This window comes from Montipora foliosa, chromosome 14 (assembly GCF_036669935.1).
Source record: "Montipora foliosa isolate CH-2021 chromosome 14, ASM3666993v2, whole genome shotgun sequence".
NCBI classification, from domain to species: Eukaryota; Metazoa; Cnidaria; class Anthozoa; order Scleractinia; family Acroporidae; genus Montipora; species Montipora foliosa.
The window spans coordinates 11029782-11044781 of NC_090882.1; the positions used below are offsets into that span (position 1 = coordinate 11029782).

Consider the following 15000-nt stretch of genomic DNA (forward strand, 5'->3'; position numbering starts at 1 on the left):
TCAACTGGGTCATCCAGAATTTTCGGTAACATAAGAGGACGCAATGACCAAGATGATGTAACACAGAAAAACACACAGAATGCTGTAAACTTTCAAGGAAATCAGCTAAAAAATTATTTGAACAAAATGTAGGCTACTCGTAGCCTCTTGAAGAAACTCTTTGATTTCTCACTCTTGTCTTGTTTGCCTTTGGCTGATATATATATCACATCTTGACAAGAGTACTGTTTTGATTTGCAATCAAAGTGGCTATGAGCCAATGAACTCGGAAAATGAATTTTGAAACATGAAAATGTTGAGCCTCGTTCGCAGTGTCTCTCTTCTTCCCTTGAGCTGGAGTTGTAAACGAGGTTGCTTGATGTTATTCATTGGTCATTGACTATATTATTCAACAATTCAACGATAAACGTGTGACCATTACTAACATGAGTGTAGAGTCAATCTTAGCACAGTAACTGTAAAAATGTCAGGAACAGTTTGTTTGACTATTATTGTTGTCACACACATAGATTAGGTAGCATATCTGTCTCACACAGGAAATGGATGTATCATGTAACTATGACAGTAAAATGGCACATACTTAATACAGCAACAATATTTAAGAATTGTAGTGAGGTTTAGAGGATACTAACTTGACACAGACCCTAACCTGCCGTCACTTCTGTACTGATGATAATAAATATTACTAGAAGTATCTTGGATTATTGAAATATGTTCAACACTCTCCTTGGAAGCAAAGGAGAAGGTAAAACTGCGGTAAAACAAACGTTCAACAAAGTTAAGCCCTGTCAGATAGGGGCTGGTATTTGGATGCGAGACCAAAAGAGAGATCCAATATGTTATTGCACTGTGAGACAGTGCCTTGACTGCCCTCAGCCTGCCCTCCATTGGTGACTCACAAAACCCCAATGAACGCACGAGCACTTTGCACTAGTCAGCAGATAAACACTAAAAAGTTTAACAGGATCTGATGGACAGACGGACCCATTGAAGAAGTGACAGCCAGCTCCCCTCAAATAACTTGGAAATGGCTTTGCCATACAAAGGTGCATACACTTGACATATACTTTGAGTATGCACTGAGGCTTGCACATGTTGGGGTTGAAATTGTTTCTTGGTTTAAAATTTTGCAAACAACAAGATTGACTGATTTTTCTTTGTCATGATTTCAAAAGAGGGAAAATCAAATTCAAACTGGTTTAAAAGATTTTTAACGAGACAAAACATTGAACCCCAACATATAGATCAGAGTGTGCACCATGAAATGAGTTCTAGATGTTGACTGTAGCTCCCATGAGTCTCCTGTAGCTCAGTGGTTGAGCATCTGAACTTGGAACTAGCAATCAGGTTCAAATTCTGCAACAGCGATTTTTTTTCCAAGTATCCCCAAGTCACCATTGAAAAAATTAATGTCATCTCTTCACTCTTTTTAATTGCACTCTACCATAGAGCAGTTTTCAATTGATTGTCGTAAAACCAAAACCAAAGTAATTACTTTGGCCAATCAAAAAGGTCGGAGACAATCCAGTAAACTAATCAACACTCGAAGTAATTACAAGTAGCTGACACAGAGCGCGGGAAAACTTGCACTCGCGATCCACGATTGGTTTTGGTTTCACTTCTGATTGGTTGAAAAAATGGCACGAGAACTTTGAACCAATCACTGAGTGAAGTAATCATAAACCAAAGTAATTATCTAATTACTTTCGACACACAATTGAACACCGCTCTATACCATTGGTAAGTATAGGTGACTATGATGGATGTTCCACCCTCCCTCAAACTAACAGGTGCTTAGGTGAGGTGCTGCAGCTTACAGTGTGTATGTTGCCATGGACTGGATCCAATTGGATCTTGAAGGCTTTTGCAACACCCAATCCAAGACTCTCGTCAGGCAAGGAGTTTAAGGGGGTACTTTACTGCCATAATAAAGTGCAATTCAAAAGTCCTAAGTAAAATTTTTTTTATAACAGATTTTTGTTAACTTTAATACACCAGGACTCAGTTGTTGAAAGCCCAAATAAGCTAATCCTGGATTAGTGGAAACTTAAATATACTGCTTTTAATTAGTTTATTAAAGTTTACCCAATATTTTTAGTCTTCAATTTTAATTTTGCTTTCCTTCGGCATAAAATTGCAAGATTGAGGATATTGTGAAGGGCAACTTTTTAAACTCAACGCTTAGTTCATTTAATCACAGATTAGTGTTAACTGACTTTTGAACAGCTTGCCCCAGGACTGTTGGATTAAGAAGTCATGATCAACTTACCCATCCCTGGGGTCAACTGCAATACCCCGGGGATTTTCCAGATCTTTAATAATAAGTGATGACAAATATCTTCCATCCAGTTTGCACACAAAGATGCGTTTCGCAGAACTATCCACAAAATACAAATTTTTGGCCACCCAATCTATGGCGAGGCTAACAGGCAAAGCAAGTCCAGCTTTAAAAATCACTTCTACCTGACAAAAAGAACAGTAAAACACACTTTACTTCAGTTTATACTACAGTATATTGTGCCTAAAAATGGTGTATCTGTGGTTAACGGTGATAAAATATTTAAACTTAAATTGTGCTCAACAAATGTATCAAAAGCATCATTCACATCACAAGTTTCAAAAATGCTGCATTTAAAAATCCAACCACAGAAATGTTGAAAAGTGTAACTGTAACAATATGTAAAAATGTCACACATGTGCACTAGCACCTATCACACACAATAGCACCTGCACTTACTGTACATCCCGTATAAATTACTCAAGTTTGGATCATAAATGGGCATTTTAGGACATGAAAACGAACTGTCAACATGGTGGCAGTGCCTGACTTCTCAATTTTGGCAGCTTTACATAACTCCAAAATCCAGCAGCTTAGACTGATACGGCTTTGAACACTCAGTTCCCCGCATTTCAGGCAACTGAATTTTCGAAGATGAAAAGCACAACCTGGAAACTAAGGTACATAGAAGATTTGGTACTAGATTACTGTATCATGCAAAATTGGTATGATTCATCGAAAGAAACTAAAATCTATGCACCCAAATGGATTAAGCCCAATAAATCTATGGTACGTCTCCAGGCATCTTTACTTCCAGTAGCAAGGACAGTCAACATAATACAGCCTGGGCTTAAATGAAACCCCATTGTATAATCGCTTCACTAAAGTTTTTTGGCTTGCTGCAAAATGAAGACGAACTGATCGTCTCCTGGCAGACATGATTACGAAAGCAAGCAGCACAATGTTCATGATTATAAAGATATTGTAGACTAACTTATGTGGGACCAATTTATTGGTGGTCTAACGTCTGATACTCGTCAGGTCAAACTAATCGGGAAAGGACATAGACACAAAAGCACACAAACAAAAGTTAAATTACAAGAGGTTGTCAAGGTTGCCAAGGCGTTCGAAGCAACTGCATTCGCGAACCAGCTTATGTGAATTGCTAGGAGCACATAGCAGGAACAAGTGAATTTTACAAGCAAACCAATGCAATCATCTCAGTGGCTTCGTGTGTGTCTGCAGAGGTAGAACACGATGGCAAGACCAACAACAACAACCAAATCTCATTACTAATGATAATGGTGAGGAGGCATTTGTGACACAACCCCACAGTCTGGCACAAATGTTTTGCTCATTTACACCTTACAGTTATATATGGAGGGAAAACTAAAGACGTGAAAGCACAAATTGACTCTGCATCCATGTGCAACACTTTAGCTTTAGCCAACTATAAATAATGCTGTTTTGCTATTTATACATTTTGTGGACTGCTTAAGCTCGTCATCTCTACTTACCACATTTCAGGGGCCAAATGGTCGCTACAGTGTGGCCCAGTGGTTAGGGCGTTTGCCTTGAGATCCGGATATCCCGGGTTCAAGACCCGCTCTGACCACTCGTTGAATTTGTTCCTGGTAGTCCCTGGTTCCACTTCCCAGCTGCACTTGTAAATAGCCAACTGGTTTGCCTCCGGCCAGTTGGGATTCTTAACAGTTGTTGTTGTTGTGTTCTGTTGTTTCGTTGATTGTGTTTCATTGGCCCTGAAAAGCCCCTATGGGGAGCGGTCAATTAAGTATGTATGTATGTATGTATGTACTGCTACACTCTGTTGCCAGAATAGCCTCAGGTCTAGAGGAGTACCAAAGGCGCCAACATGCCTTCTTAGCAGGCTTGCATGGAGTAATAAACATTGACGACGATATCCGTGTCTTTGATTTGAAAATTTGAAAGAGAAAGCTAACATCCATCATGATAAAAATCTCACAACCCTATTGGAAAAATGTAGCAAGCATGACCTCCGACTCTGCAAAGAAACTTCAGTTCAAAATCTCCATCAGTCACCTTCAAGGGGCACAAGCTCACAGGAAAAGGTGTAGAACTTGACCCAGCCAAAGTAGAAGCTATCAAAGAGATGCTAACGCCCACTGACAAAGCTGGAGTACAGCATTTTATTGGAATGTGCCAGTACTTATGGAAGTTCTGTCATAATTTGCCAAAACAGCTCTTCCACTGAGGGACTTGACAAAAGAGGACTATGAATTCCTGTAGTCAAACAACCATGAAAGTGCATTTAACTCAGCAAAGAACCTCATTGCCTCTGAGTCAGAAAATATCCTACTCTTCCCATGACACTGCAATTGGATGTGTCTGAAGATGACATTGGTGATGTGTTGCTGCAAAATGATCAGCCTGTTTCCTTCATGTGACACACCCTCAACAGCACTGAGAAAAACTACACTCAAATTGAAAAAGAGTGATAGTCTCATGCATGGATAGGAGGAAGCAGTACCTTGATGAAAGACATGACATAATAGTGAATACAGATCACCAGCCACTTGAGACAATCTTTAAAAAGTCTCTGAGCAAAGCACCTCCTATGCTCCAAACAATGATGCTTAAATTACAAGGATATCAACTCTCAGTTTGATACAAGAAAGGAAAGGAACTTTACATGGCAGACACTTTGTCCCATGCACCCATCACTGATGAGCCCTCCAACAATGTTAAGCAAGAATATGTAGTCTTCCAGTTGGAAATATCTGTGAATGGACCTCAAAGTCACACCTGACACCCTACAACAAATAAGACAAGAGACCCTGCCCTTACAGCTCTAACCGAAGTAATCATGACTGGGTGTCCAGCAGAAAGGAGGAAAACTCCTTTGCGTGGAAGCCCATTCTCACTCAGGCAACTTGACGAACAGAATTCAAATACAGGAGTTGAATGATATATCGCCCCAACAATTGGCGGATGTCATCAATGCAGCTCTTTTAGAGCCACTAGAGGAGTATCGTCTGCCACACTCTCTGGACCAGTAGCCATGTGAGGCACTTCCAGCACTACCAAAAGTGTCAAGAGTCTTGCATACTAGCAACGCTGTCAAAATTAAATCCAACTATTATAAAAGCAAGCCATCCTGACAAGATCCCCAACTGGCTACTCAAAGAGTATGCTGAACTACTTGCATTTTCAGTGCGCAAGATCATAAAATTAATGCATCACTTAATGAACCTTGTTTACATGCATGTGGAGACTTGCCGATGTTACAACTCTGCCTAAGAAGAAGCAAGTGGAAGATCTCAAGAAAGACTTCAGACCAATCTCTTTTAACAGCCTGTCCATTGAAAGCTGCAGAGGAATGTGTTGTGTGTGATTATGTATAAAAGCTTGTGGTTCTGAAGATACTAGATCCAAACCAGGGATAAAATTACTCACCAGCAAAATGCCTTCTGTCAAGAAGACTTTAGGTGGCTCCCTAGAGTATTTGTGAATACCCTCACTACAGGGCACAAGATTCAAAAGGAAACCAACTAGTTAATTTCTCTAAGTTTTCCCTGTGGAGATTTATCAGTATGGGTACTGATAATTTATAACAAGGCTTATTTTATGGGTGTCAATTTTTGGGTACTGTTTGTGGTTAGAACTGAGCCAATTTTTTTTTTTTTTAATTGGCAATTTCTGTCAAAGATCAGCTGGCAATTGTTGTAACATTTCTCTTCTTCCAAAACAGTGGCCTATGCTATTAAAGGCAACAACTTACATTGACCGCTCCGAAATCGCATCTTTGTACCTGAAAGTGAGCCCCCAACAGAAGAAACAGGTCAACCAGTTGAAAAAGAACCCACACCTACATTTTGCCGCTTAACAAGACAACGCAGAACTCCTTCAAGATTCAGAGAGTTTGTTATGGAATGAACATTTTAGGAAACTTTTCTTGGTGTTATTTTGGATGAAAATCTTTCACAGAAACCACATCTCTCACATATTGCTGGCAGAATTTCTAAATCTGTTGGTATTATCGGTACATCAAGTAAGATTAAGATTGCCTTGAAAACAATTCATTAATGATCCATTTTTTTTCTAAAAATTCTAAAGTTTGTTGATAAATTATTTTATTTCTTTGCACCAAGGTAAACTTATGTACTCTAGCTTGTAATAATAACTTACTTTAAATTCCTTTCTTCTTTAACAATATTTTTTTGTGTACAAATCAGTTCCATACATGTAGCTACAATACTCTTAGTTCTAACCGATTAGAACTATAATATCACATATATATTGCCATACTAATATGAGGAAGTATCAATTAGGCCCAATTTTCTTCAATAAGTTGAGTTCGGACATGCAAACTGCTCCTTCAAACATGCAAACGGACTAGATTCACGCAAAAGTATTCACTTCAAGAAATTGTGATCCTTAATTGTTATTATCATGGTAATTTGTAGAGACTATAGAAATCAAATCTTCACATGACTGACTCACTTTGCCTTGAGAATGGTGTCATGATGATGCTGAAACGTCGGCTTTTAACATTAATATTTGCTTGCTTGTGTCTTAAGAGATCATTTTTGATTAAATACAGTCTACATGCAAATATAACAAAAAATTAGCCAAAAACATATTCCGTAAATTGGTTTAAGGTTTTTTCCATAATTTTATGACAAAAATAAATTACAAACAGAAAAAAACGATCATCATGGTGAATTACAGCATGGACATTAAAACTATGGCCTCCTTTTTAAAACACTGGACACCTTTTTAAGATTTTTTCACACACTGAAGACGACCCAAAGTAACCGTTTTGGTGAATTTCAATTCATTTCGGCACTTTTTTCTTCCACAGGTAAAGAAGGAAATGTTGTAGTACTGACCTGTGACTGGGTTACAAAAACATTTTAAGAAGCCATGACTGTTCATAGTTTAGGTGTTTGCAATGTAAAACTGACAAACAGTGCTTTCCTGCAATTGCATTACGCATAAATGCAGTTATAGCCACATGCACGCTTTGCAGGCTTACATGCATTTTTATCATTGTTTTACAATTAAAGCACATTTACTAGTATAGTTAGCTGCGAAGGAAATGGCATACCTTTCTAGGACGGCTACCAAACATGTTAGTGCTGTATATGGCATTATCAATCACATCTGCCCAGTACAGTTTGCCTTGACTGACATCAAAGTCAAGAGCCACAGTACGATTTAACTTTGTGAGCACATCACTGTAAACAGTGCTATCCAAGTGTGCTTGGCGGATATCCTCTCTGTTTGCTAACAAGAGCAATGGTTCATGTGTTCCTGAAAAACATGTTTGCATGGTATCTTATTTCAAGCAATCAAAGAAAAATACCGTCAGAATGTGAAGAGTTCAATGGCCTACAGTACTTTGCCCAAAGGAAAGGTTGTTTTCATTCAACTTTTGTGAATTACTTCCAGTTTAAATGCAATACAACACTAACCACCACATAAAATAAAATGCACCGTATTTGAGACTAATTTGTGCCCATGGATAAGTTAAGGGGAAAATGAAAAACTCTTATAGCATTAACAGAAATGTGTGTGAAAACAATGGCTGCATCAGCTCAAGAAAACTGTCTGTTAACCCGGCCCATTGACTCATTGGAGTAAGAATTACATGTAAGACGGAATACACGAGAAGTTCGAGTAACAAGTGGACAAAAACATAGTACCAAGTTCATAAACATTGTATTGCAAACTTCTGTACAACTGTTTTAAATATCTTGTCAAAAAAACCCATTTCTAGCAACACCAAACGTCAAAAACAACTGTTGAACTTCGTAAGAAACACTTGAAAGTACTGGTGAACTGAAACCGATGATGAAATTTCACCCATGTTGGCACAATTTCTCTGAACGCTGAAATTTAATTTTTCTCGTTCCCATGGGAAATTGTTTTCGGTGTTATAAAAAAAATTCAGGCCATTATTTATATCTTTAGCTTTCAGGAAATGAAAAAAAGGGCTGTAAAATACTTAAAATTATTCTGGTACCAGATTTTTGTCCACTAAAAACTGAAATTGCTCAATTTTCTATCAGATTTCGTCATAACAGATTTTGCTGTGCCTAACATCAGACACGTTTACTCATCAATTGGAGGGGGGGGGGGGGGAGCGTTTGTCTTTAGGAGTAAATGGGTCTAGTTAAAATGTAACAAAGAGTAGCATTAACCTGACAAGTCATACCAGGAAAACAGTTAGGGGCAACAGTCTCCACAGGGTGGGTCTTCTGTTACCGAACAGTATTCTACTCAAGAATAAAATACACAAGTATTCAATCCTATTGAAGTTCTTTTATCTGATATTTTTCTCTAATTGCAGTGCTATTGATACGATGAATACTATCTTGAAAAGGAAGATTGCATTACACTGTACAAACAGTACATGTATCATCTTCTCTTCTACAGTTTCGAATCAGAAACTATTGATAATCAAATAGATTAAAAATAAAATCTTTAAAGAAAATGTCAATTCAGATTCTTTTCAAAGTTGTCATGTCTATTGAGCAAAACCTACAGGTCCCATCTAGATCTAACTGGTAGTTTAATGACTTGTCTGTATGTGGTCGTTTTAACAGCCTCTGATAAGGCCTTCTCATGAGGACCTCGACTTTGTGGTGGAGGTGAATGCGAGGCTTCTCAATGTTTTAGAGGGGACTCCTATTGGATGCTTTCTGGTGACAATGATTCTCTGCACATACAGGACCTGAGGCATTTTTGGGCTGAAATTATGAGTGAATGAATATTCCTTTGGGAACTTGCCAAATTGTCCATTGAGACAAATTGTGGCCCATTGTCAGGTCTCGGGACCTCAGGTACTCCATTACTTCAATGTGAAGCTTCTGGAACGCTAGCAAAATTGGCCACTAACAGGTACTGTATGTTCGTCCACTGAGGCTGAACATATCAGTTCCAAGAACTTACCATGGTCTTTCAGGAATTGCAGACCATAGGAAATCATCTGTCCTCAATCAGGCTTCCTGCGCTTGATGCATTTGTGGAAGTTTGTGACCATATCTCTAAGTTGTTTACTCAAACCCGACCACCATACTGAGTCCTTGACTTGCCATCTGCACTTGACAATTCCTTGATGTCCATCATGAATTCTATCCAAAATCTCCAGTCTCACACTTGATTGGATAATGAGTCAAGATGCTTTAAGGAGTAGTCATTGCACTGAGAGAACGAGGGAGCTTGTGGATATCTTCCTGCATACCTGATCTTCTTTTTGCTCCGTAGAAATCTCTTCCAAAAACGTGTCAGAAGAAGGCAAGTAAAGTAGGACACTTTCCATACAGAGCTATATCTCTTCTTCTTTCTCAACATGGGATGCAAGCTTGGAAGGTGCCTGTGAAAACGCATCTGTGGCTATCAGGTGTTTACCAGGAACATGGGAAAAAAGATGAATATGCAATCACTGGATTCTTGGGGACATTTCTTACAGATTCTTGGAGCCAAGTAGCAGGACAAGAGGTTTATGGTCTTTTTGGATATGAAACGTTTTGCCAACCAGATAATTTTCTAGTCTCTTTCAAGCCCAAGTCGTAGCTTGTGTTTCTTTTTCGATCTGGCCGTATCTTTGTTTAGTATTTGAAAGTAACCTTGAGATGAATGCCACAGGCTTACAGACATCCTCTGGTTGCTTCTGGACCATCACAGCTCCAATTCCATATGAAGAGGCATCTGCTACAACTTTGGTCTAAAGTTGAGGGTCATAGATTGCTAGAACTGCTGTTCAAACCAACTACCGCTTGATTGTTTCAAATGCTTCTTTTTGTGCATTGCCCTACATATATGTCCAGGCATTGTCATTGCTAAGTAGGTCTCTCAAGGGTTGCTGTCTAAATTGGGTAAGTACTTTCCCATCTGGTTTACCATTCCCGAGAATCTTCTAAATTCCGAAACATTGGTTGGAGCTTGCACAATGGGTGGCTTCTTCAACTTATGAGGTATCAGCCTTGCTTCCATCTTTGCTGATTACATGCCCTCCTTGGCAAATTCACATTTCATATTTCGCACACGTCTAAAGACTGCTTCTAAATGTTGGTCATGCTGTTCGTAAGTGTCTCCAAACACTAGAACACATTTTCTGCATGACAGAAAATGCAGTTTAGATTTAGGACTACGTCTTCTCTGTCCAAACCCAGAGTTGGCATCCAACTTGGAAAAAATCTTGGTACGTGCTAATTTGGCATGTGTCTGCTCCGTGGTGAGTATTCTGTGGTTTTCCAGACACACAGCTTTTTTTTGCTTAATAAACTTTCTTCATGTCATAACTTTGCCATTATTGTTGGGAACCACTACCACAGAAGAAAACCAATCCATGGGTTGATCCACCCTTTTGATCATGCCTACAATATGTCTTCCATGAGCTTCAATTCTGTATTAATTTTGGGTAGCACGTGTTACTCTGTAATCTTGTACTCTCCGGGTATATCACCCAGTCCACCAAAGATCTTTGGGTGAGGCTTCTTCATAATATTATAACTAGGGGTTATATGGGCGGCAGTGTGGCCCAGTGGTTACAGTGCTACTGATACAGTGAATACTTTCTAGATAGCTAGATTGTGGGAGGCACGGTGGCCTCGTGGTTAGAGTGCTCGACTCCAGATCAAGTGGTCCGGGTTCGAGTCCTGGCCGGCGAAATTGTTTTGTGTTCTTGGGCAAGACACTTTACTCTCACAGTGCCTTTCTCCACCCAGGTGAATAAATGGGTGCTGCCGAAATGCTGGGGGTAACCCTGCGATGGACTATTATGTGAATTCGAAGGAAAGCCAAATACGGCCCAATATTCTGTGGAGGTTAATCACATTCATAGTCACTAAAACACAAAACGACCTAAAACCACCTACAAACACCTCAAAAAAAACCTTCAACCACCTAAAAAATATCTACAAAACAACTCACAACGAATCAAATAACATCTCAAGCAAGCCATAAATGTCTAAAATAAGCATGACAATCTGTGTTTACCATTTAGCCCTGCATTCCATCCCGTAAACAGCGCTAAAATTGTGAGAAAGTGCCTGGAAACAGAATGATCCTCATGAATTTCCCGAATTCCCGGAAATAAAGTGGCACCATTCGCGTGGTGGATGGAATGCAGAGTAAAGCACCATTCTCATCCGGTTGGTTTTTCTACAAATTCGGAAAATCACTTACCTTTATGCCACTATCATTCCCATGATTCGGAATTTTTGGCGAAAATGGTGAACACCAATATGTGAGGCAGTGTGGCCCAGTGGTTAGGGCGCTTGCCTTGAGATCCGGAGATTCCGGGTTCAAGACCCACTCTGACCACTCGTTGAATTTGATCCTGGTAGACCCTGGTTCAACTTCCCAGCTGCACTTGTAAATAGCCAACTGGTTTGCCTCCGGCCAGTTGGGATTCTTAACAGTTGTTGTTGTTGTGTTCTGTTGTTTCGTTGATTGTTTCATTGGCCCTGAAAAGCCCCTATGGGGAGCGGTCAATTAAGTATGTATGTATGTATGCATGCACCCGTGATCCAACACATATTGTTGTCTTGCTTATTTTACACAGCTATGGCTTGTTTGAGATGGTATTCCATTCTTTGTGAGTTCATTGTTGTATATATTTTTGAGGTGGCTGCAGGTAGTTGTAGATTTTTTTTGAGGTGGTTGTACATGTGTAGATGGTTTTAGGTGGTTTTAGGTCGTTCCATGTTTTAGTAAAATAATATGTCATCACATTAGATATAGAATTGATTTCTTGCAAATGAGTCCCATTACCTTGAGGGCGGCAGGTCCTTGGGGATTCAAACACGTAGCCCTCATCACAAAAGCACTTGTAAGATCCATAAGTGTTGACACAATAATGATCACAGATTCCAAATGTTAAACATTCATTGACATCTGCAGCAATGAATTTAAAATGAAGAATACTTTAAGTAGAGGTAGATACAAAAGTCACTCCGGATAAAACTGGATTGCTAACTTTGAATTGAGCAAAAACCGCTTTTGTAAACCAAAACTATTCGATGTTTGCCCTAATTTCACCAAGGTAGGTTAATTAACTTAAAGATTGGGGCTAATGTGACTTCTGGTTGTTGTTGTTGTCTTTTTTAACGTTGATCCAATCCAACTTTTTAGGTACACTACTGTTAAAGTAGACTACACTCCTATAGAAACCAGCTAAGCACCCCTTGAACATTGCCCAAAGCTCATTAGCATGTTCCCCACACTGGAACCTTTTTAGGTTTTCAATATAATACCTTGGTGTGAATTTTGCTTTAATTCTTTACTTTGATTACAATTATTTTCACAGAGAAACTGGCCATTAATTTGTTATTCTGACTATACTAAGCTTGCACTGTACAACTTATACTTCCATTAGATTGTAAAGTTTATATTATAATAATAATAATAATTGTATATCATAGATCTTATGTCTTATTCACTCTTTTTGTAACTCGATCCACGTAAAGCTCTTACTGTCTCAGGGCTATGTTGATTTAAGGGGTAAAGACGCATTTTGCCAAGGAATGATCCATGCTAACTACTTTCTTACTAAGGAAAAATGTTGTTTAAAACCCCCCATTCTTACCATTGCAAGACACCCCATCAGAATCTAGAAGGAAGCCATTTTCACAGAGACACTCGGCTCCTTTTGGAGTCTGCCGGCAGAGATCATGACTACAATTCTTCAGCTTCAAGCAGTCTTGATTTACTGTAATGTTTTCCAGAGTTAAAGAAGGCTTTAGACAACAATGGCACTACTATATTGTTAACACATTAACTGTGACACAAATTGGTTTGAATTCCATCCTTATTAGGGCTGTATGATACAAATTTTGTCAATGTTGTTTCTCTATGACTGCAAAGAATTCTGCACAATAACAGTTAACTTGCAGAACTTGAAGCTCCAAACAATTGGGATAACAAGAATTGAAAATGATATAAATTGGTCTGTCTCCATTGTGAGTACATTTACCTGCAAGTAATGGTTGTACATGATGAACCCATGACATAAAAATACTTAAGTGTTATTATGATAAAAAAAAAACTTCCTTTTTTTCTCCAGAGTTTTAAAGTGCCCCTAACCCCAAAATATTTTTTTTGCCAAAATTAACCTTTGCACCTGTTTGAAACGCATTGCGGCCATTTTTTCATTTTTCTAACAAATCCTGCCATTTTATAGGCTTCGAAAGTTGCGAACATCCAAGCATCTTGTGTTCACGACCGAGTCAGAAGGGGAGTGGGCCTATTCCTGATGTGACGTCACAAACAGATTTACATGGCATTAACTCTTTGTAAAAATGCATGCAAATTAGATTGTGACGTCACATCAGGAATAGACCCACTCCCCTTCTGACTCGGTCGTGAACACAAGATGCTTGGATTTTCGCAACTTTCGAAGGCTATAAAATGGCAGGATTTGTTAGAAAAAGGAAAAAATGGCCGCAATGCGTCTCGAACAGGTGCAAAGATTCATTTTAGCAAAAAAAATATTTTGGGGTTAGGGGCACTTTAAAGTGTGTTTGCACAATACCTGACTGGCAAAATTTTGTCAATGAGCTTTGATTTTTATCCAAAGGCTGTTTACTTCCTGTATAAGTTTTGGATTTCTCGGTCTGCCATTACTGACATTCAAAACTGACAGGTTGGACCTCTGAGTCATTTACTCACTACCTTAAGATTTGAGCTTGTAAATGCAGTTTACTGTGTATGCAAAACAGAAGTTATAAATCTAAAAGCCCAAAACTCCTGGGCTGCATGTTAATTCAGCCACATGAACACGCATTGTATTTCTTAAAATGGTGAGTCTTCAATATAATTTTCTCCTCGGACTTGGGTCACTTAGTGTTTAGTTAACATAGTTTTGAAATCCAAAGAAAAATCTGGTCAAATCCACTAGGGACTCTTATTAGCTTCCCATGGAATTATTGACAATATGCAAAGATTTCCAAAGATTTTGTTGATGATCTTCACTAAATTAATGGTACATGTAAGATTCTTTTTTACAGTTAACACTTGGACTTAATACCCAGTACGAAGACCCCATATTTCTCTAGGACATTACCACGATACGCAGTAAACACTACTTAAGTTTAAAAACAATAATTATTGTACAAGACACTTTTTATGAAAAATGTAGCAGAAGACAACTGGCACAATGCAAAACTGAGGTTAGTGAGGAGAATACACCCTTAATATTAAAGCTGGCAAGACAACAATATTTATGTATATTTATAATTTATGTCGCGGTAATTCCAACCCAGGTACCACTACTACTTACAGCAATGTGTTCCTTCGTCAGAGTTGTCTCCACAGTCATCATTCCCATCACAAACTTTCTCCAATTCCAAGCAATGTGTGGTACCAATACATTGCCACTGACTGGGCAAACATGTGACAGGACCTGGCATTCAATTTATAATTAATTTCAATTCATGATAAAGACAAACTACCTCAGTCTGTAGCAAGCCACACAGCCATACTATTCTAACTTTTAACAAACTACATTTAAGACCAGTAAAGGCTAAAGATTGGATAAAAAAGTTTCATAGCAATATTTAACCTTACAATTTGCAAGTACATACACCATATTATATTGATTATCACAAAAAGCATTGCATTGTTTACCACAGTCTTGCTCATCAGAATTGTCAGAACAGTCAGCCTCCTCATCACACTTCCAGTTGATATTAATGCATGTTCCATCAGAGCATCTGAACTCAGTGCTTGTATCA

At 38.7% G+C, this 15000-nt stretch overlaps 1 protein-coding gene across 1 annotated transcript in view; it reads right to left on the reverse strand.

Moving 5' to 3' along the window:
* Nucleotides 1–15000, reverse strand: part of LOC137984579 (low-density lipoprotein receptor-related protein 1-like) — a 123250-nt gene that overhangs the window by 92065 nt on the left and 16185 nt on the right. The window contains exons 7-12 of the mRNA XM_068831749.1: nt 14894–15000; nt 14547–14669; nt 12855–12977; nt 12041–12163; nt 7368–7573; nt 2270–2463 (exon numbers count right to left, since the gene is read on the reverse strand). The exon at nt 14894–15000 is cut by the window's right edge and continues 13 nt beyond it. Coding sequence (XP_068687850.1) covers nt 2270–2463; nt 7368–7573; nt 12041–12163; nt 12855–12977; nt 14547–14669; nt 14894–15000 — 876 coding nt within the window. The remainder of the gene's footprint in view (nt 1–2269; nt 2464–7367; nt 7574–12040; nt 12164–12854; nt 12978–14546; nt 14670–14893) is intronic.